The sequence below is a fragment of the Colossoma macropomum genome, unplaced genomic scaffold, assembly GCF_904425465.1.
Source record: "Colossoma macropomum unplaced genomic scaffold, Colossoma_macropomum, whole genome shotgun sequence".
In the NCBI taxonomy this organism is placed as follows: Eukaryota; Metazoa; Chordata; class Actinopteri; order Characiformes; family Serrasalmidae; genus Colossoma; species Colossoma macropomum.
This window is the reverse complement of record NW_023494787.1, coordinates 8,459,900-8,484,044: the sequence shown is the minus strand read 5'-3', so window position 1 is coordinate 8,484,044 and position 24,145 is coordinate 8,459,900. Positions and strand designations below refer to the sequence as shown.

The window sequence follows — 24,145 nt, the reverse complement described above, 5'->3', positions numbered from 1 at the left end:
TATGAGGAATAGATGCACCAGCTTTTATTGCAAACTTTTATGAATTTAGACATAATACAGTGGCATAGTATTTGAAAGAATGGGAAAAAACAACACAAAATGGAGAAATGCAGGTAAACACCATTATACATAATGATATACATAAAAGGGTATCCATTTTTCCAAATATGCATAATGTCAACACCAGTACCATCACTAAACAGAGAGGAATAAAAGAAGTAACCCAAAAACACTTTTAAACATATATACTGTACCACACACTGTATAATTCTCCTCTAATTTACTCTTTTTCTGAAGACAAATATTGCTTTCCCTAGTGATTTAAGGAGGAAGAGTACTGGAAGCTGGAGTATGAGGGAGAATCAACTGAATCAGTAGATGCCACTGGGAGCAGCAGGACTCCCGTAGTAGAATCTTTCTTGCACAGTGCCATGGCTTCCTTGTATGTGACCTTCTTCTTTGTGATGGGGTCAACCAAATCCTTCAGGTGTCTTAAATCGTCTTCAAGCTCACTTCCTACAGATTTGTCAAGCAACTTCAGGCTGATGGCATTCTGTAGGCTAATTCTCCCGGCCTTGTTCGGATCTACAAGGCCACCTGTGAGAATCTGTGCTTCCATATAGCGTCTAGCATTCTCAGTTGTTATCCAGCCTTTTTGAGCTGCCTCCCCTACTGACAGACGCCCTTTGGTTACAGGGTCCTCAACACCTGTGAAGGCCTTTTGGGCATTAAGGAGCTTTTGCATTTGGCCTGGGTCAATCAAGCCACGTTCTGCTGCCTTGTGAACTGAGTAGCGTTCTTTCTTGTTGATGTCCACAATTCCTCCTGTGGCTGCTTGAGCTTCTAGAAGCTTCAGGGCCGTCTCTAGATCGATCAGTTTACGAGTCATGGCACTTCGCACAGACATGCGGCTGTTTGTTGTTGTGTCCAGAACACCAGAGATTGGAAACGTCTCGTCTCCAGTGGTAAACACGGTGGTTGTGTTTAAGTATCCATTGCTTGAGTGGAAAGGCCGTTGAGTCAGTGTTGAAGAGTTGTAGCTGTTCAGCATAGATGTTGATGTGGATTTTACTGGTGAGGATGGAATTATGGTTGAACTGGTGTAAGAGGTTGTCTTCTTTTCTCCTGCAACCATCAGTGCAAACTCTGAGATGGCAATTTTGCCCTCCCTGTACTGCTGCACATCATACCGGGTCAATCGTCCATCCTTCAGCGCCTCTTGGATGGAGTACTTCTTCCCACTCTTGCGGTCTTGTAGAACAGTGGTCTCACCATCAGGCCCAGTATTTGTGATTTCTTCCCAGCTGCATTCAAGCGTCTGTAGGTGTAAATATTGGGCCCGATCAATAAGACCTTCCACATAGGCATCGTAAGGTGACATATCTTTCCCAGTCTCTGGATCCAGAATAGTGATTCTGGTGGATTTGGTGGTTTCTCTGGTCTGTTTCTCTGAATGATCCTCCTTTTTCAAGGCGTTTTGCAACTCAATAATGGTGGCCTCTCTTTGGTGTATTCTTTCTTTCTCTGCCAGGATGTCCTTCTCCAGACTCTGTATCTCAGACTCCAGCTTGATGATTCTCTGTTTGTACATTTGGGTCCTTTCACTCAGTAGTTTGGACTCATGCTGGAATGTTATAGAGATTTCATGCCTTTCAGTTTCCAGTCTCTTCAACTCTCGGAGGAGTTCATTCCTCTCTTTCAGCAGTGCATCCCTAGTAAGGGTAAGGGTGGTCTCTTCTTTCGAGACAGTCAGCACTGTCGTCTGAATACGGCTCAGTTTTGTTTGGAGGCGTTGGACTTCATCTTCGTGGTTTCGCCTGGCACTCTTGATTTGTGCTACTTGGTCTCTTAGCCGTTCTCTTTCAGCCTCCACGGCTTGATCCTTCTCAACCCGGATCACCTCCTTATACACCGTTCTCTCCACAGATTTCTCCTTTGTCAGGATATCTACCTGGACCTTGAGGTTTCGGGTGTCCCTTTGAAGGGTGGTAATCTTGTTGCTCTCATTCTCTAACTCTATGCGAAGGCCATTCATTAGTTTGTCCAAATTGGGATCTCTCTCTACTTTCACAACCTCCTTAATTATTATCTTCTCTTCAATAGGTGGAGGGCAAGTCTCAAGCTCATGGATCCGAGACCTGATTCGCCTAAGCTCTGTCTCGACAGTAATCTTCTTCTGCCTATCATCCATCTGTGCCAGACTCTTTTCCTTCTCCAAAACAAGAGCCCTCAGCTTCTGCACATCTACCTCCACCACCCAACGTGACTTGGATTCCTCACTGAGTTTCTTAGTTAGCCTCTCATGCTCAAGAATCTGTTTCGGGTCCTTCTGGAGATGTACAACTTCTTGGTACACAATCTTCTCCTCAGGTTTCTGTCTCTCCAGTATGATATACTTCTGGTGTAGATCAAAGACATTTTCTTCTACAATACGACGGCGCTGAACTTCTTCATGTACTTCTTTCCTCAGTCTTTCAGCCTCTTTCTCCAGCAAAGGATCATTTTCATATCTTACCACTTCCTTAGTGACAATTTTTGTTTCTATCCTTGATCTCTCAACCTTCCACTCATCTCTCTCTTTGCGTAGAATGCTCAGTTGATCCACTATAGAGGAATAAGTGGCACGAATGCGGGTCAGCTGTTCGGTCAGCCTTGCTATTTCCCGAACCATTTCTGGACTCCTTTCTTCTTTAACAATTTCATGAGTCGTTTCCTTCACCTCCACTTTGGGTTTCTGAGAACGCAGAGTCTTAATGTCTACCATGAGTATGTTTATCTCATTCTCAATTTCAACACGTCTTCTTCCCAATTCTTGAAGTTCTTTCCTCAGGCGCCTCAGTTCTATCTCAGTTTCAGGGTCAACCCTGTAGATTTCATTTACAATCTCCTTGACTTCAATCTTGGGCTTCAGTGTCTCTACATGAGTATAATGGAGCTGAAGGCTACTAAGCTCCTTTATCAAGATACTGCTTTCTTGCATCACTTCCTCCAGGCTTGTTCGAAGAATCTTAGATTCTTTTAGGAGCTCTGGGTCTTGCTCCACCCTCTTTAGCTCCTTTATGACAATCTTGGGTTGCACAGTGGGAATAATTCTCTCCAGTGTATTGATCTGGCTCCTTATTCTGAAGATTTCATCATTCAGGGTCTTACATCTGAGGCCCTCACTTGAGATTTCGTCCTTGAACAGAATGATAGCTTTCAGCATTTCAGGATCTTTCTCCAGTTTAACAACCTCCTTCTTCACCACTCTTTCCTTAATCGTTGGCTTCTTTCGCTCCAAGAAAGTGATCTCAGTCGTCATTTGCACTACTTCAGTCTCCCGCACTTTGATTTCTTCCCTTATCCTCCGGATCTCTTCTCGGATCCTAGCAGCTTCCTTATCTAGTTGGGGATCTCTTTCATACTCAGTAAAAACCTTGGTCACAAGCTTTGGCTGGATGTTGGTCACCTCATGTTCCAAATGAACAATCTTCTGATTGACGCTTTCAATCTCTGTATGGGTTCCAGAGCGTTTGTAGACCTCTTCATTTATCTTTTGCTTTAGTATTTCAAGATCAGCCTCCAGTTTGGGATCACGGTAGTACTGCAAAATCTCTTTCTCTTCCACTCTTTCCACGCCTCTTCGGCTTTTGAGTGACAACATCCTCTTCCTGAAAGTGTCTAGTTCGGTCTCAGCATGAATACGCCGAGAGATTTCTTCAGCCAGCTCCTTCTTCAGGATTTCCACTTCCTCAAACTCCCTCTGCTGGCTCTGTAGCTGTAATTGCTGGTGCACTACTACTCGGCTTACAATCTCTTCATTCTGTTCAATGGGACAGCACAACAGAAGAGGAGTATTGTTGGTGAGTATACTGTTTTTGATAGCAATTTATTTGAATACTCCCTGGTAGATGTTTAACCCCCTTAAATGCCAGTCTTATTACTTACTAAGGCTTATTATTCAGTAACTACAGGGACAGTGCAAACTAGTTGAGCTTTTCTTAGGTTATAGAAGTGTGTAATAAAACCTGGGGCTCACTTGTTGGTCCCTGGCCATTCAAGGGGTTAATTAATGCACAGTTGACTACATACTTATCATAATTGACATCTAATTATTGTTAAGCTGACTATTTACTAACTATCAGTTTAACTTTAAATTTTAAATGTTATTTAAGCCCAGCCTAAATCTAAACAATCAACCAAACAAATTTTAAGCCTAATTCACCCAAGAAATGAACAAATGCAGAAGTGTTGACTGTATAATTTCTTTTATATTCCTAAGATTACCCAATTTGATTGTCACAGAACCATGCAAAATATCCTGACATATATCTATGCTAGGCAACACTGTCAAGTCTGGCCCCAGGCCTGGTTATCCTGCTTCTGTCCACAAGTCTATACCTCACCTCACCTTATTAGTGACGTTCTTGGCATATCTCATTTGGTCAAGAAGCTGAACATTCTCTGCCAGCACCTCGTTGTACCGTTTGACAACATCTCTTTCCTAGAAGAACCAAAAAACACTCTGTCATCCTGACATAAAGCAGTATCAGTTAGAAATAAACAATCATTTTGTAACATACCTTGGTCTGTACAGCATTGGCAAGAGTAAGGTAGTAACGTTTTTGTATATCGGTCTCAGCACCACCCGTAATGCTGCGGTACTTATAAGAGATGACTTCATATTCCTAGTAACACAGACAGAAGGAAATTCCTTTTGAAGACCCAGTAAAGACGTATCTCCCCAGATATACCTAAGCGGTCATAAAAGAAAGAAAAGTCTTACTTTAAGGATGTCCTGCAGTTCACGAGAAAGGTTCACAATTCGGTCCACATCATCTGACTTCCTCTTGAGCTCTTCAATTGTACGCTGCAATCAGAAAAATTATGACTTCTTCATTATTTACTTCCAGAGCAACTTACAATTTTAAGTATGCTACAGAGATGTAGCACATGTGTGGTTAGGAGTCTTGCCCAATGACTCTTAGTGGTAAGGTGAGGTGAGTCAGCCGAGCAGGGAATTGAACCCCAATAATATATAATCTGTTTTTTGAGTCATTCTATGGAAACATACATTTTTGTGTCACTAGCGTTCACAGATATATTACACTTGAAAAACATGCTAGGGTTACAATTTGTTTATATTTTCACATAAAGCAATAAGTCACTTTAACTATTACACCTTCTTGAGCCATCAGTTTAGCAATATAGGTTTTTAAATCAATTATATAGAATTCCAAGCACCACAGAAGTACTCGTCCTCATAGTCATGTGTAAAGGGTGAGGCCATATTTTGAGGTAAAAACATGTTTTTCTGCAATTTTAACTGCAATAATCTATACATGACTATGAAATATATTATTTAAATGACATAAAGAAAACAAATGTCAAATAAATATTATAAAATATATAATGAAAGTCGTGGTCCCCAGGAGTCATGTCACTGGTGTTACTGCGTAACACAAAATCTCTTTTTTTTTTTAAAAAATCACACTGATGACATCACTTGACTTCCTTTTACCTATTTTCTGAAGATCTATGAAGAAAGCACATGGTAAGTCCACTGTGTCTTTTCAGATATCAGAGATTTTCTCATTTAGCTCATGATTACGTATGAAGCCTTTAGTTGAAGTCGCTGGTATAACCTACTTTATTCTTAGGTCATTGTGAAAAAAATTTAATACAAATGGATTAAATTACATATTCCATGACTGACAACATATGGTTTGATGCTCTGTAGCAGCCATTTTGTTTTTCATTAAAAATGTCACTGGTGCTACTGTCTCTGGTGTTACCTTTCTTATGTGTAACACCAATGACGATCAGTAACACCAGTGACTCCTATGGATAGATAAAAAAAGTGGATGTTTCTGTAGAATGACCCATTTAGTAATCCCTGGACAAAAAATTAGTCACTTTGCATGTTTAAGGTGGTAGTAACTTCAGGCTCCTACAGATATCCTTGCACAACGATGATCAGGCTATAAATACCTACGGGATTCATAGATTGAGATAAGGTGGTACAGTGCAGCGAATGTCTCGTTCGATGTGTGGAAAATGAGTCACAAAGCAGATGTTAATGATTGGCAAAAAGGAGTGATGCATTTGGGTGTACCCAAAGCTATAGTGTGAAGGAAGTAGCTGAATTTGCAGGTGTATTGAAGCATTCAGTCATACCAGCAGTGGCAAAAATCCCAGTTTACAGGAAATTCTCCTAAGAATTGTGGCTGAAAGATGAAACTGACAGACAGGGACTGCCAGTGTGTTTAATGGCTTGTGAATGAAAAGTCAACACAGGTCCTTCACAACCAGCTTCGTGCTTGTGGAGGTAGGTGACTATTTTTTTGTCCTCTGAGTTTATATTTTACATTCAAAAAGTTCTTCACTATTCAGTAACCCATAAACACTGTAAAAATATTCTCTGTGTTAGAATTTCTTTAATTTTAACAGACACATTTGTGTTAAATTATGCATGATTTTATAAAAAAATAAAAGGCATCTCAAAACAATAGTTTGAATTTTAATTCTGAAGTAACATATTGAACATATTTCTGTATACTATCCACAATGATTTGTAAATTTTGTTTTATGGGTAGGTGGCATCAAACAGACCCTCTGCGAGTTCAGCTTGGTAGCGATTTCAGTCTCACTGTCCGTAGTATATATCTTGTTGTTGGGTACGTTGTTTAGAAAGTTGTTGAGAGACTGAGCAGTACTCTGAAAACTCTGGTACTTATTGGCTGCTTCTTGCATCAGGGCTAACCTGTAATGACACGTCATGAGATGGCTTGATTGCACTTCATGATATATTGGCAAAAGTAAGGAATTAGAAAAATGAGAAGCATTTGTCTGAATTGACATCTTATGTTCAGTCTAAATCAGGGATCTTATTCATAAAGGACCAGTGTGGCTGCATGTTTTAATTCCAACCAAGCAGAAGCACAACTCCTATAACTAATCAGTTATTTGAAAATGGACCAACTGTTTAAACAAGTGGAATAAGGTGTGTTTCTGCTTGATTGGAATGAAAAACTTGCAGCCACACCAGCTCAAAAAGAGCACCGGACTCTCACCTCTGCTGTAGCTGGTTGTTGACGTTAGCGTAACGGTTTCTGAGGCGTCTGACCTCAGTCTCCTGACGATTAATGTCAGGACAGTACTCCTGGAAACTCTTTTGCAAATGGCCACACAGCTGCTCTGTAAGCTCCAGGTCCTGGTTCAGTTTTTGGATGTCATCCTTTTTGGCTGCAACGTCCGTCTGAATGTCCTAAATGATAATTTAAAAATTGTAAACTGAACCTATCATTTCTATCTCTGCTTAGTGGAAATTAAAACTAATTTCATTGACAGACCGCTTTAACAAATACTTTTGATATTTTATGTTTCCATCTTTGATATTTGATTGATTTAATTTTTTAATCCATTTGATTTCTTATGTGTTTTGTCTGTTTACATTGCTGTGCTGATCCTGGAGGTAAGATTTTCAATAGAAAAATAACTAGTTCTCTGTTGATTTTCCCAGTTAATAAAGGTGAAGCATATATCAGTGTATTACTGCTGTCGGAAGAAAACCTCGTATCTCCATTTTTCAGTTTTTGACAAAATACCTGTTCCTCTTTATATTGTGTGTAAATTTCATGAAGCATGGACCAAAACAAACAGCCCAAAATTACTTGGAAAAAAGTCTGGTTCCATTGACTTACATTAAAAATAAAGTATGTTTTTTCCTTCTCCTGTAAAGTTACCATTTTGGAGATATGAGGTTTTCTTCCGACAACAGCGATATATAAATGTATCTGAATTGGCCTCGTCCCCTACCTGGAGGTCTTGAGTATGGTTCTGGATGGCACTAGCCTTATCGAGGATCACTGTGTCTCTGGCCAATTTGTCCTCAAACCCTGTCAGAATCCTGTCTACCTTCTTAATTTGGTTCTCCAAAGGCATAACAGCATTTGCCCTTTGGAAGAAAAAAAAAAAAAACATTTAAGAGTTAATCCAATATGAAATATGTAGGAAAAGTAGTCTTATCCTGTAACTATAAATTGCATCAGTGCATTTAGAATCTTTGTAAAGTTTCTTTCACTAGATCTTAGTTTGGCTCCACTCAGACTATTTCATAATTGCTGCACTCTTAAGTAGACATAATTTACACTTTTGTGTCTACTCATTAATAATTCAGGTGTTGATTTTGTCACTTATATAACCAAATACGAAACACTGAAACTAATGTACTTTTTGCCATAGAGGTCAGTGAGGGCAGTGAGGTCCTCAATCTTGTTGGAAGCAGTGCTCAGTTTCTCAGGGAAGGAAGAAGTAATGGGCCCCAGGGGTTTCCGGGACAGGAGAGGCTCCACTTCTCTTTGAATGGATGCTTTCTCTGCCGCCAGACTGCTAAGGGTCGTGACAGCCCTCTGGAAGACAGTGAAGTAATACATCAAGCCAGGCAACAACCATAACAGCAACTGAACTTAACTGGACATAACTGTGACAACTGGACTTCCTCCACCACTGCATCTCCTCTACTGAATGTCTGATGAAGGGATGGGTCTTACCTCATGATCTCGGATTCTACTGGCAAGGTCTCCGGTGTGGTCAGTCACATCCAGAGGAGCTCTTAGTCTGCCGAGGACTTGCTTCTCCAACTTCAGCAAGTCAGCAATGAGCCTGTCCAGACGGCTAGCAAGGTTCTCTGCCTTGGAGGAGTCCTCAGGAGCACTGTTCACAATCACTGCAGGCAAGGAACGGAATAGGTAGGTAAATGTCAGTAAATGGTGTGGAATTAAAACTTCCACACAACTGTTTTTTACATATCTGGCCTATTCCAGGTGAGAAGCTACTCACAATAGATAGATAGATAGATAGATAGATAGATAGATAGATAACCCCTTAAAAGGCCACAGCCCGCCAACAGGCCGACAGACAAGTTTTATTACACACTTCTATAACTTAAGAATAGCTCAACCAGTTTGCATTGAAGTCACTGTAGTAACTGAATAATAAACATTAGTATGTAATAGGCCTGGGACTTTAAGGGGTTAATAAAATGCAGTAATAATAAGATAATGAACAACACTCAAAGACAATGAGTAGCGTTGAACGTCGTAGCTGGGCGGTAACTGTTGGAATTTTTGGACGCTATGTGTCATTTACTGGACGCATCTGGTGTGCAGATTTAGCTTAATTTATTCTACTCGTGATATTTGAGAAATAGAACATAGACAAGGAATGAAACATACCTGTCCTAGTGACATGCACCACCTCTTCAGTGGGGGCCTTAATGGAAGCCTTGAGAGAGGTTCTCCTCCTCTTCAGACTAGCTAGATCTTGTTCCAGACTGTATTTAACACACACAGATACAAACACATACATGCACTTTAACATGTAACTCAGTTAAAGTTTAACAATTAGTTTCAATATAATAATTATTATAATAAGAGTTACGTTGTAAGTGTGTCACTCACCTTTCCACTCGTTCTATGGCATCTGAGTCAGGTGGAGGAATGAGGAAACAGACTCCAGGGATAACTTTGGTGTCTCCGAGGCTGTTCTGTACCTTCCAGTTCTCCTCTATAGGACTGGACACCAGATTGTACTTCTCTCCTCGTTTTACTGATGCCTGGAAATAGAAACCGCAGATTTTCAGACCACACTTGGAGTAGGCACGGAAAGTGGTAAGATTGCCCCCTGCTATTTGTGCTTAAAATGTAATTAACAGTGAATTGGAGGTGCTGGACATTACAGGTTGTACAGTATAACATGCCATGATGCATATTCATTAATATATGACACAACTCCAATGATTCAAATTACTAACTGACAGTAAAGGAAATATGTTATTATGAGTGTTTTTCCAAAATGTGTTCTGTAGTTCAATTGTATATTAATCTCATAGTGGAATAATGGGCAAAATATTATTAATATTATATTGTATTCATAGCTCCTGTGCTTGTATGGTCAAAATAACCATTTCAAACATTATAGATAGCCTACACACACATGAAATGACCATTTCAGAAATGCTTTAGATAATCTACACACACATATTATCTAGGCCACCCATCCACCTGGGTTGAGGGAGTGCTGGAGCTTATCCCAGCAGTCTTTGGACAGAAGGCAGAAAACACCCTGGACAGGTCACCAAGGCATCCAGACAGATATATTTAGCATCTCCTGATTGTATGTCTTGGACTGTGGGAGGAAACCCATGCAGACATGGGGAGAACATGCAAACTCCACACAGAAAGGATCCTGGTTGCCCAGCTGGGGAATCAAACCCAGGCCCTTCTTGCTGCGAGGCAACAGTGCTACCCACTGTGGCAAAATGAGTGCTGATTCAAAATGCTTTGTATACAACCTGCCTGCAATTCCCTCCTCATGACTCAACAGACAGAGTTGTTAGATTGTACTAGAGGTAGAGGGCACTAGAATCACTAAGACTGCAGATGTAGTACAGCAGTATAGTGTGTGACTTCTGTTCTCTCTCAGGGATATAGTAGTAGGTGTTTGTGTACCTTGTCAGTGCTCCAGTCACACAGGGCCACAACAGGGCATCTCGTGGATGTTGTCCGGCGCAGTGGCAGTGGGGCAATGCCGCTGCAGAATTCTCTCAGATCTGCCAATCTGCGCTCGTTTCTCTGGACTGCTCTTTCTTCTCCCTACACGAATGCACATACACACATATGCAAGATCTGTAATAGCAGCATTATGTATAATCCTATGTTAGAAGAGGGAAATGACTAAAGAGTACAGTGCTGTTGCCCTCAACTACTGAGTCTGAGCTGTACCCCTGCAGTACCACCATAAGCTTACAATTTAGCACAGCATTCGGCTTAAGAGAGCAGACAGCAGTGAAGGAGATCATACAGACCTCTAGCTGCATCAGGATCTGTGGGTTGCTCATCTTGGCCAGCAGGGACGGCTCCATGGTGCTGTTGATTCTCCTCAGAGACTCTGAGATCGTCTCAGCGTCCAGCTGGTACTACAATGCAACACAAAGAATAAACAATAATAAACAACTGAAGTCCACATTTTGCTTTAAGTCAAATAAACTATGTCTGTTGTATGTAAAACTGAATATATCTCACATATTACTCAAGTATTTGCATTGTTGAGTTGAATCAACTTGCAATTGAGTTTAGTCTGTTGCCACTGGCAAAACTGGAACTTCCATATCAAAACCTGCTGCTTTTAATCGTTTATCTCTCATTAATGTTACTCAACAAATGTGTATAACTGAGTGAAACTAAATAAGCTATGTTGTTTCAGCGAAATAGAGTGACGTTTATTTTGCTAACACATCTTGTTGGGTAAAACCCTTCTTTCCCATTGGCTCCTTGCTCCATCTGTTTGCATATTGGATGCATCCCCTTGTTTTACTCACCATCTACATGTTTTGATTTCACCTAGGCTATCTTCCCTTAGGTGTTTACCTTTCTGATATGTTTGACTCAGCCGCCTGACCTCGTGTTGTTGGCCAGAAGGGTGAGTTATGATTCTCCCTCCTGCAGACTGTAGGTCTGTGCTGGCAGGTGATTCCACTTATGCTAAGGCTTAACCCATCAGTGTTTGGCAACATGGTCAATATTACCATATTAGAAATAGTGCCGCAAATAGCTATAAAATATATAATCAATTTGAGATACTAGGTTTTACTAACTCTAAAAGTAATAAGAGCTTATGAGTTGCAGAAACATGTTTAAGTTAATCTAACACACAAAAATGTTAGTTATTTTAACATGCAATGTTAAGTATCTTAAGTACGTTGAACTTAAACTTGCTGGTTTGCTCACCAGTGCTTAACTTCATTTTTTATGGCAACGGATTTACCTCAATTTTTAAAAGTTTTTTAAAGTGTGAACTTATTTGGGCTTAGCAATATGAAAAAAAAATGTGTTTATGTCTCTACAAAATTAAGACAAAACTTGCACTTGTTGGAAATGGCCCATATTCCAACACAATGTTAAATCAGTACTGTCTACCTTGAAAAATCGGATCAGTTAAATCTTCTTTTGAGCCACGGAAGCTTTTGTAGTTGTTGGTGTGGGCCTGAGTTGTAAAAGGGTGGGAGTCCCTGCTTTAGGGTATGGGTGAAGTTTGTCACCAGGCACTTCCAGGTTCTTCTCCACAGCTGCCAAAAGGGCCATTTTTCATACTGCTATATATATGGGGCTGGTTAATGCTGGGAGACAGATTGTGTTTGTGGACAGCAATATGTTGCCATTAAAAATGAATTTAATGTATCATTTACTTAAGTTAATCCCCTTTGCAAAGTAGGATATTCTGATTATTAATGTATGCAATCAACAGCAATAATTGTTGATTGGCAATGCTGCTAAGCTAACTGGCAAATGTCTCTGAACCTGTCTATGGTCACTAATGTTAAAATTACATTATAATATAAATAGTTATATATTAAATTATATTAAATATTATAATATTATTAAATAGTTTTGTACATATCATAGGAGATTATAGAGGTGTCAGGATAACTGCTTCATCCATAATTCTCTTACCTTTTTGTAGTCTTCCACATTGTTCAGGTGGGCCTCCTGGCAGATGCAGAGGCTGAGGAAGTGCTGCCATTCCTTTTGCACCACAGCATTATGGTCCTGAAACATACAGAGGCATAAATAAAGTCTTAGAGGGAATTATTTGTTTGTTTGTTTGTTGTTTTTTGTTTGTTTGTTTGAATTAAGAAAAAATAATTTAAACAAATCTAAGAGCAAGACAGTGAGAGTTAGTGAGATGTTGAGCAATTAATTCAAGATACTGACTCTAGCTATTGACTGATTTGGAGTTGAATGAGTGAATAAATTAATGGATGAATAGTTGAAAAATGGGCAAATGGCATTTGTGTTACCATAATTGCAGAGGAGCCTGGATGCTTTGTGGCAGTCAGACCATCTGCCTCATCCTGCAGTCTGTGTATCTCAGTCTCATGGTTCAGCAGGCCATTATTCTTGAACCTCTGTCAAACAAGTTCATCACCCACCTTTATTTACAATATTTAGTAATAATTATGTCTTCTTTATGTCATTTGATATTGAAACAAATGGATAACAGTTGGAAGTGCAAACTCAAGCCTCTTGAAACAGAAAATGTAAACATAAATAAATCATCTAACTATGTAATTAATTATGTAATAAATACTTATGTAATATAAACTGAAGGCAGCCAGTTGCCCTCAGTTGAATCAGTGATATATTGAATCAGAGGTGTTAAAGCAGTTAAAACACTAAACTAAGCAGCGCTCTGGCCCTCCAACATCAAGAATAGCCACAATTATACTGTCACTCCTGACCTCGTACTCCGTGCGAACTCCAGTGGCATCTAAGATGCGGTCACTCCAGTCCCTCTTGCAGATGCGCTCATGCTGATCAGACAGGTAGTGCAGCTCCTTGTTGCAGCGCTGGAGGTAGTCATACAGAGAGGAGAGATAACGCTTACGGCTCAAAGACTCCTCCTGCAAGAGAGAGAGTGAGAAAGTAAGGGCAAAGGAGAAATGAATGTAAACAAATGCATACACAGCAAAGGCCACGTTGCATCTTAGATTTAGACGTCTTGATTTCTACAATCAAATAAAAAAAACAGAACAGCTCACCAGAAGGTTTGTGTACTGTTTTCTCACAGAAAGTGATTCCTGTTTGAACACAAAGGAGAAATTACAGTTATTGTAATGACAACTCTCGTGGTAATTACACTGTTAGATAAAATGCAGGGAGAAGCTTAAAAAATAAATTTATTGGCTAATGTGATGTCTATTTTGGGCAAAGAGAACTGATAGAATAAGTGAACTGAGAGAGTGTGTTTGTGTTTACCGTTGAGTCTATCTTAGATTGGTAAGCTTCAATTTCTTTGTGCAGGATGTTGTGGGCAGCAATCTGCTTCTCCACGTCAGACAGGCTCGGTCCATATTCCTCCCCCCGAATCAGCCTCTAGATCACACACAGCAGGCAGATAGCGGTCAGTACTGTTATCTCTCCTATACCTCACTGAGATCAACACATAAGCTAAACAGGTAACAATTAAACAGCTACCAATCTGGCAAAAAACAACACTATATTGATTTCTCAATAGAAAAAGTGATACCAATAACAAATAATCAGTTTACAGTACACATAAAAATACATACACAGTACATTAAAAATGGAGCGAGTGCAAGAGGTACGGTAACATTGTTATAGGATTAAAGGTGCAGTATGCATTTTTTTATCTTAGAGCTGGAAATGGGTCTTGTCAGAGGTGGGAGGTAACTAGTTCCATTTATTCAAGTACATGTACTTAAGTCAAATATTGATGGATTTGTACTCTGAGTTATTTTCAAATTGTAATACTTTTACTTCTACTCAAGTATATTAGTGAGTAAAGGAATCTACTTTTTACTCTACTTGTTACATTTTAGCTGGTCATATTTAGTTACCAGTTCCTTTTTGTGTTTAATTTCATTCTGTTTTGTTGTTGACAACATCTATCCTGCTTTGTGATTGATCACATCTGACGTTGGAGCTTTAGCATTTTATTTTAGACCAAAATAATCAAAAAAGAGGAAAATAGAGCCATACACACTTTATTTTCTGCGCTAATAGATGCTGGATTTTCAAAGAAGTTCCACTGCAGTTCTATAAATTACTTAGTACTTAAGTAGCATATTGACCTGATACATTTGTACTTTTACTCAAGTTATATTGATCGGGTGCCACTGGAAACCTCACCCTCACAACCTGACCCCACTGATGCTGCTGCTGCTGCCGCTGCTGCTACATGAACTAAACTAATCAAATTAATCATTTGCCCCACCTGTTTTCCCTGTTTCTGTACTATAATACTTTATACTAACAATGTTTACTATCAGGTGTCGACCAGAGGAGGATGGGTTCCCCTTCTGAGTCTTGGTTCCTCTCAAGGTTTCTTCCTGTCTCTTAGGGAGTTTTTCCCTGCCACTAGCCACGTTTACATGCAGCCTGATAATCCGTTAATAATCCGACTAATAGCTCAATCGGAATAGAACACGTCCATGTAAACACCTCAATCGGAATAGACTAGTCCGACTGAGGCCATTCGGAATACAATTTCTATCCGATTGAACGAGGTGGGTAAACTTCTAAATAATCCGTTAAACAGAAGAATAATAGCCATGTAAACGCCTGAATCCGATTACATTCCAATCGGAACGTGTAAGTATGTTCTGCGCATGTGCGTCGCGTCATGGCGAAAGTTTATACCGTTCAGCATGGCGGAGCAGAAACGGGTCTGCAGGGGAGACGAAGTTTATGCTCTGAGCTTTAAAAGACGGCGGTGGGACGGACGACCAGCTTATGAGTCTCAGAACACGACGTCTTCCTCTCGCCGCTTCCTTTATAAGCACATGTGAAGCACGTCTGACATCATTTTAAAGCAATTAAAACACAAGCGCGCCAACTGGAAACTCATATCACGCGGACTGGACCTCACGTGATGTTCGTTGTCATGGTAACGTTTACTCGAAACGCTACTCCACGTATGCGCGTCATTTTGCATCGGATTACTTGTAGTGAGCATGTAAACGAAGATTTTCCATCAAATCGTTGAATAGAGTGTGCTTATAAACACCTCAGTCTGAATCTGTAATCGGATTGTATTCAATCGGATTGGCAAAAATCTTTGCATGTAAACACAGCCACTGTCACCTCTGGCTTGCTCATGGGGGCTTGGACCCGGATTTCTCTCTGTAATGCTGATTTCCTGGTAAAGCTGCTTTGTGACAAAACCTGTTGTAAAAAGCGCTATATAAATAAACTTTGCTTGCTTGCTTGATTTAGGCTGCTCTACCCACCTCTCGGCCTTGTACTGGTCTTTCTTGTCTGCCCTGGCCCTACTAACTATGGAAGTTGACCAGTGAGTTATTAAGATGCTCGAATATTATATATTTTCAGGTAAAAAAAAAAAAAAAGAAAGAAAGAGAGGTATTTCTCACCAGTTTGTCAGTGAAGACTCGGGCCCAGTCTATTTTGGATGAGAGATCCAGCCCCAGACTCTGCTTATAGAGGTCCCGATACTTAGCACAGTCTTTGGACCAGCGATCATGCAGGTTACTCACACTGAGATAGAGACATAGGCACAAAGACAGGTATTTAGGGTTAAGGGCTATTTTAGAATGATGGAGTAGGTGAGTGTGGGTGTGAGCATGATCCTATTTGTTTTTCCATTTATTTATAAGAAGTGAATGGACTGGTAAGTTTGAAACTTGAATGGCCTCAAACAATTACAAAAATGGAGTCTGGAGAGACTGTCACCCTAGCGGTTTGTGTGTTAGGTAGCTAACTTAACTAAACTTAATAGAAACCAAGATGCACTTAGCTAACCGTTTGGTCATGTTTTGTTTGGATAGTTCTTTAAATGCTTTATAGATTTGCATTTACATTGAGGGATGTGGCAGATGCTGTTATGTAGAGTGACTTAAAATTTTAATCATGTCACAGAAGTAGGGAGTCTTGTCCAAGGACTCTTATTGGTACAGTGTGGTGTGTTTGCCCAGATGGGAAAATAGAACCCTAGTCTGGCACCTAGAGGGCAGCAGTGTTACCTACTGTGCTATATCGACTGCATAAATACTTAAATTAGATTTAATTTACATGCAAATAAATATCTACTAAATTTACATTAATTTTCCCCTAATCCTAAACCTGGCCCTAATGCTGACCCTAAACTTAACCTCAACCCAACACTTAATCCTAACCTTCAACCTGGTCCTAAAGCTCAGCCTAACACTGTTGAGAATTAACAGAGTTTTCTCAGATTTCACCAGAGTTTTTAACTTCTGTAGATTATCTGTGTAGGGTTAAAGTGTACAATCCAATATATATATATATATATATATATATATATATATATATATATATATATATATATATATATACATGGAAGTCCAGAGAGGCCATGAGGTCGTTATAATTTTCTAGACTGTTATCTTAAAATCATGACTTATTTGTCTTGTGATCTCAAGATAACAAATGTTTTTTCCTTAAGATAACCTTGATACTCTTGGGAACAATAAATTGTGATATTCAGAAAAAACCTTTGTTATCTTGAGATCACCAGACATGAAGTCAGGATCTCAAGATAACATTCCAGAAAATTGTAGCAATTTTCTGGAATGCAATTTTCTGTAGTAACGCATAGCCTCTCTGGACTTCTGAAATATCCTGTGTGGTTGATGAGGACTTCTCTTCATGTTATAAGGAAACATGCCTCTCTGAATGTGTCTCTTTCTGGAATTGGAATGCAGCGTTAGTGTGTGTGCGTGTGTGTGTGTGTGTGTGTGTGTGTGTGGGTGTGTGTGTGTGGGTGACCGATCTGCACTCACTCCAGTTCGATCTCCCCAGCTTGTGGATGCTGAAGCTTCTTGATTTTGTCCATATCCAGAAAAAGATCCTTCAGCAGAGTCTCCGCCTCAGACAGATTATCTGCTGTCTCAATCCGTCGAGTCAGGGACAAACCCTGCCTACCATCCTTGGAGTCCTGAGAAGAGAAGAGAAGAGAAGAGAAGATGAATAAATCTATCTTAAGTGCATTGGCACATTGAGAGCGAGTGTGTATGTATGTGGGTGATACCTCATCCAGCAGATCTTCAGCACGCAGTATGTTCTTCTCCACTTGGTCTGCATTCTTCTGCACGCGTGTGACCAGCGTTGACAGTTCAGTCACCTGCACCCTGCACACACGCGCACACACACACACACACACATAAACCCATTACTCATATAAACATACCAGCTCACCACAAAGATAACAATCACATGACATACATACACACACAGACATTGCATCAGCATTCCTTACCAACTCATATGTTGGCCACAAAATATAAGGCACTGACCACACCATTACATTATTGTCACACACACACTTGCACTACAAACATACATACAACATTCCACATGAAATAGATTTAAGTACATCTTTTACTTTACTATTTCTGAGTTTAACCCCTTAAACTGCAGGCTTCTTATTCAGTTATTATCCTTACGATCATTAGCCAATAACTATTATGAAACTATACTACTAAACTAATGTGTAAGTTTTGCACAGTAATGTGTAAAAAAGACAATCCTTCATTTATCTTTACATTTAATTTTTAGTTAACTGCCATTAAATTTTATTTCAGTGTCAAAAAAAGATGCATAAACATATATTTAACAGAAAATTACACCACAACAACTAAACTTTTATTACAGCTTACATTATTTTCAGGAGACAAAATATCTGCAGGGATATTTTTTCACACCTTCAAAGTTCAGTCTTTGAAGTTGGTTGCATTTTCTTCATCTCATGACCCAAGTAATCCCAAACACATTCAATCATTCACACACACACCACACACAATCTTCACACACACAATAGGCCCCCTGCTGTCTAATAACCCTGTATGGCACGTCACTCCTCGACTGACAGCTGTAAACACAACTCTGCCCTATAGTGTCTCATCACCCTTTTGATCTGTCCAGCCAGATCTTACACAATCCCTCCTTTCCTCCCCGCTGCTCCACCCTCAGGGTGACCCAGGGGCTGGGTGTGTCGCCCGGAATGTGGAGCAGTTCCTTCTGGTTCTTCGAAGGATTTTCTCTGCAGCTTTGCAAGATTACACTGTGACACCTGTCAGCCCTAAGAAAAGCAGCGCTCTCAGGCATGACTACTGTTTACAGAGGTTTAAGGAATTATTTCCATTCGCTACAATGCGCTGTTGAAAGCAGTGGAAATTTCATTATCAGCCTGACAGGTAAAAGGTTAATCATCTGAGCAGCCTTAGTCTTCAGCAGAATGAGCTGGTGGAGTCCCTGCTCCCATCAGTGTGTCCCCAGTCAGTTTGAGGAAATCCTAGCCATTTCCATATTTGTACAATGAAAAGAGTAATATACTAAATATACTCGGTTCTAATTGTGTATATAATTTGCATAAAATAAATATATGAATGTGATTATTGACAAAAGTAATTAAACTGAAAGACAAAATTGTGCTTTGAAATGTATTTTATTCATGTAGAAATTATATCCATATATATATGTGTCATTTTTCAAATGTTTAATATTTAGGTGTAACTCTAAGTGTAAAATTGAATCTAACCTAATTTGTATTTCACTTAAACAGGAGACAATACCACTGTTTCTTTTCTGATACTGAGTCCGATACTGAAATCGGCTGATACTGATCCAAAATTTCTGCTTCAAAATTAAAAAATGAGCTATTTTTAATTGAAGCACTTCAGTAAAGTTGAGCATCTAAAAGTAGGCTATCATGCCAAAAGTTCTCACAAACCCCACAGTAGTAATAGGGTGTTATTTCAGGCTAGATTTGTTATGGGATATTAGCCTGATACTAATACACTGCAAAAAATAGTATCTTGTCAAGTGAAATGGTCTTAAATCTGCTCAATATATCTAATATTTCATATTTTGAGATGGTTGTGGACTTATAAGATTATCTAGCTTATTTCTAGACTTTTTTTTTTTTTACTTGTTTTAGGAAATTTTATCAAGTAAAATGATCTCACTATACTGGCAGATAATTTTGCTGGTTTCAAGCACATTTCCAAACACAAGCAAAATTATCTGCCAATATAGTGAGATCATTTTACAAATTAAATTACTTAAAACAAGTACAAAATGTCTAGTAATAAGGTAAATAATCTTAAATTAAGGTATATAAGGTATATAAATATTAGATTTATTGACTATAATTAAGATAATATTGCTTGACAAGATACCATTTTTTGCCATCTCAATACCAATACGCCATCTCTAATTTCACTAACAATTAATTTGTAGCCTGTTTGTAGATGTCTGTAAACAAATATATGGGTTATTCTCATGAAGTATCGCTATAAACAGTTTTATGTACTTCTTGATTTATATATATTTTAATGCATGGATTTTGTCAGGTCATTAAGCCCTTTGTGATTAGCTTGAATAGTGGTGAGAATTGGTCAGAACAGTTTTATACCTGACTTTTCCCACCTTCAATTTAAAATCCACTGATGTACTTATGTGTGTATACAACTCAAATAGGCCACCTAACAGTTAACAAGCTTATAAGCCCCATTTGGTCAATAGAGAAGGACAACAATACTATGAGTGTAGAAGAACTGAACGGAAAGAGTGCCTGGCTTTGTAGAAATACCAAAAATGTTACATTCTTTGGCAAACTGATGCCAAACAGAGGGTTGAAATATAACACGTTTTTGAAGGGCAGCATTCATAAGGCTACATGACACCTACATAATCTCTTTATTACAACTTATTCCAAGAAGCCTGAGTGGCTGTAAAGACTGCTCTTGTAAATTTTGATGTCACTTCATCCCAGTAAGTGTAACAGCAACTGGCACTTGTTTGAATAAGCCTTATTAAAAGATTTTGTAGGTGTCATATAACTCTATGAATGCTGCCCTGCAGCAAAGTGTTACAAAAATCTGCCTGTCAGTTGGAAAGACTTCAAGAGAAGATGTGTGTGTTATGTGAGTGTGTGGGAACAAGGATGTAAAAGAGAGAAGAATCAAACAGGTAAAAGTAAATAAGTGAGAGTGTGAATAAGTGAGTGCCATGCGTGAGTGTGTATGAGTTTTAAGCTAGCACTGCAGGGAGTTCCTGTTTGGCTTCTTTGCCTTTCATGTGTGACACACCCAAAAACCAGCATGCCACACATACTGAAAAATATGACAACAATGCACACACCGAAAGACACACCCACACACACGGGGATCAGTGATTATCTCCTTCACCTGTTCGCAGCGTTGACAAGAACTGCCACTAAATGGTCTGCACACTTAGCTCAAACACATACAAACTGAGATGTCTGAGATGATAGGACCACGACACATTCCTTGACCAATTACTGGCTGTATTATGTGCCTTTTAATAAATGTTATTTTTAAACTAGGCCCTACAAGCCTTGTTGTATTTTTTAAAGCACATGCATATTCTGGTGAGTTTGTTTACCAATGCAATGTTCCATGCAGTAATATTCGCTAATAAGTTCATATGATCAACTCTCAAGGAATGCGCTATTTTGCTGGTCCAGTAACCTGTTGGTACTGGAAAAACTAGCCCCCCCAGACAAGCATACCATGCTATACATACAAGAGTCCTTGGGCAAGACTCTTAATACTACATTCATCTACCTCTGTAAACTGATTCAATTGTAAGTCACTCTGAACATCTGTCTAATGCACAAATGTATACTTGAATGCAGATGTTTGAACAACCCCTGTCAATCTTTTACTATCCAGCTTCTCAATCCCTGATCTCTATATTGGCTCAGCTGCATTGTAAATGAGGGTCTCCCTCAATGTTCTCAGAGTTTAAATAAAGGATTGAAATTACATGTTTTGTTGATTTTATAAGTGAAAATAAGTTAACACATCCTCTACAGCAAAACAAACTTAAATATTACATTTTTTTGGAAATTTTAGCACACAATTTCTATTTATTGGGAAATAATGAAACAAAAAAAAAAAGTGCAGTCATATTAATTTTTTTAGCAAATACGTAGGAATTGTGCATTAAATGTGCAGAAGTGTGCTCTCTGTAGAGGATGTTTTAAAAACATGTAATTTGACTAGGGGCACCCAAACTGTTGCATACAACTGTCACTGTAAATGTAAAATTTCCTAAACGCAAGACATTAATCCCCAGTCAAAATCTCAGTGTCATGGCATGGCAAGGCAAATATATTGAGACATAACATTCAAAAAGCTGCACAAAACACTGTCCAAATAAATAAAAGACATGCTTTTTTCAACATCAGGCCCACATGCCATCACATGGACAGTCAACCTACTAAATTAACACAGGTCGAACCAGAAAACAACTTCGCACATCCACTGCAGGCAGTTTCCCCAGTGCTGCTGTTGACCAAGACACAAAGACACTCAGACACACAGACTGCATTGTCCTGCTGACAGTGTGGCTAGTCCATGTGGCCTGCTTGCTGAACAGTACGCACTAAGCTGGATTGATGTGTGTTGCTGTCACACCCTGAAAGGAAAACAGGCTGTGCCTCAAGCCAGAGGCCATTTGCATGATAAGCCAGTGTGCTTTTTTAATCAACATTTGTCATCCCTTTACACTTTCACTGAAATACTGCAGCTGCCATTCTTTCTGCCTGTCAAAATGCTTTTAATTACAAATGAACATGTTTTCTATTTTAGTTTTTCAGTCATTTATTAAAGACTAAGCTGACTTATGTGGAGGAAAACTACATCAAATGTGAACATTTCATCCCTTTGTGATGTCAGCAGTCATCAGCACTCAAACCACTCAGGTGTTTAAACTACCTAAAAGTTTCAATATAAATTTTTAACACTAATTTGAAAAAGTAAACTGTCAAATCATTAATTAGGCAAAATCTACTCTTCATGCCAAGGAAGACACTTTAATGAACATGAAGCTAAATATGCACTAAGGGTTACCAAGTAAATGTTTTATGGCAAATAAAATATTTGCATGCAGTTTTTTCATATTAATTGAAATGTAAGAGTAATTTGGAAAATTTCAAACAAAGCCAAAGTGCCCTCAAACTTTTTATTTGCATTGTACATCCTCCCTGCGCCCATTCGATTTGATCTACCCAGCTGAAGGGAATCTTTCTGCTCATAAAGAGTTTATCATGAATGCATACATTAACCCCATTCATTGTATCACTGCCCTGTGAGTCACTGCTGTTTTTAACAGCGATTATTGGGACGCCAGAACAGGTGAGGCCTGCCATAAAGATAAATAAAACCACTCACAGGCCTACCCCTTCAAACAGCATACACGTGGGTGACGCAACACATTCTTCAGTTCTATAATCATTTATAGCTTTTGGGTTAAGGTTTAAAGTGCCACTGAGGAAGGGCTAAACATGTACTGCACCGGCAAAGGCTATCAACAACAATGACAGCAGAGGAGGACTGAGTTCACATGCAGTTTCCTGATTGGTAAACTCAAAGCTAGAGCTTGAGATTCTCAAGCTTTCCTGATGTCTGATGTATAGTCAGCACAGAAGCACAGAGGCAGAAGCACAGAGACAGAAGCACAGCAGAAGGCAGAAGTGCTCATTTTTAGTCAGAGATTCTTGTAGGTTTATTCTCTAAACTAGAAACTGCTCATTTCTATGCTAATAAATTTAGTTGCATGGACTGATCCAAGCTGAGATCTGCTTTTCAGTACAATATTCCAAGGCCCCCTTTGTGGGCAGCACCCTTTAATAACTACTTAACTTAAATATAAGTTTTATAACCACAGGTTTATTCACTGCTAATTTCCATGCTAAAAACAAGTCCATGGCTATTTCTTAAACTTTCAATTACATGGACAGATCCAAGCTGAGATCTCAGTAGAGTAAAACTGTTTGTGAGTCCACCTTTCAATAACTACATGACTTACTACATAATAACATAATATTAGTTTTATAGTAGATACTGAATAATCCATAGTAGTTATTTAAAAATCTTTAGCAGTTACTAAATAATTCATAATAGATACTGAATTTTAAGACTTTAGATCAGTTCTGCCCAAACCTGGCCTGTGAGGATGCTAAATTGAGCCCACCAGAAAGTTACCTTAACCCTACCCCATCACCCAATGACACTGGGTCACCCAAACATTTTTTGATCCTATATACAACTTACTAAATTCTTATTATCCTTATTATGATTTCAGTCTTGATTTGAAATTATTTTGAAGTATTATAGTAATAAAATATAGTGTAATATTACTAAATACATTTATATGTGTAGATTGTTTTGTCTTTTTGGCTATCAGCCCACCATAAACAATGCACTTTGTCCCCCTAAGACAAAAAGTTGGGCACCCCTGCTTTAGATTAACCACTCTAAGACTAGAGGTTTCAAAACAGTTCACTCTACATGTTATAAACCATAAGCAGAAGGTTATTCAGACCTCTCAAACACATCAAACATACACACACACACGCACACACACACACGCACACACACACACACACACACACACACACACACACACACACACACACACACACACATAGAGAGAGAGTTGCACTCACGGGCTGATCTTCACCGGACTGCTCTCCTTTTTCTTTAACATGCTGAGTGTCTGGATGCAGGTCTGTGTGCAATCCCAGGCTCCGTCTCTCTCCTTCTCTCTGGAGTTGGTCTCTCCTCTCTAGGTAAGGC

General features: G+C 39.2%; 1 protein-coding gene across 1 annotated transcript; it reads right to left on the bottom strand.

Annotated features, from left to right (window-relative positions):
* On the bottom strand, window positions 1–24,144 carry evplb (envoplakin b). Its single transcript, XM_036566050.1, has 22 exons — window positions 24,016–24,144; window positions 17,569–17,668; window positions 17,321–17,475; window positions 15,932–16,055; window positions 13,797–13,913; window positions 13,580–13,618; window positions 13,280–13,441; window positions 12,839–12,946; window positions 12,492–12,587; window positions 10,847–10,957; window positions 10,491–10,634; window positions 9,441–9,595; window positions 9,216–9,313; window positions 8,532–8,707; window positions 8,212–8,390; window positions 7,798–7,936; window positions 7,053–7,246; window positions 6,592–6,742; window positions 4,766–4,849; window positions 4,563–4,667; window positions 4,391–4,483; window positions 1–3,802 (listed from the first exon to the last, which is right to left on the bottom strand). The coding sequence occupies exons 1-22, from the start codon at window positions 24,054–24,056 to the stop codon at window positions 314–316; spliced, it is 6,060 nt and encodes a 2,019-aa protein (XP_036421943.1). The 5' UTR covers window positions 24,057–24,144; the 3' UTR covers window positions 1–313.
* Window position 24,145: the final 1 nt, after the last annotated feature.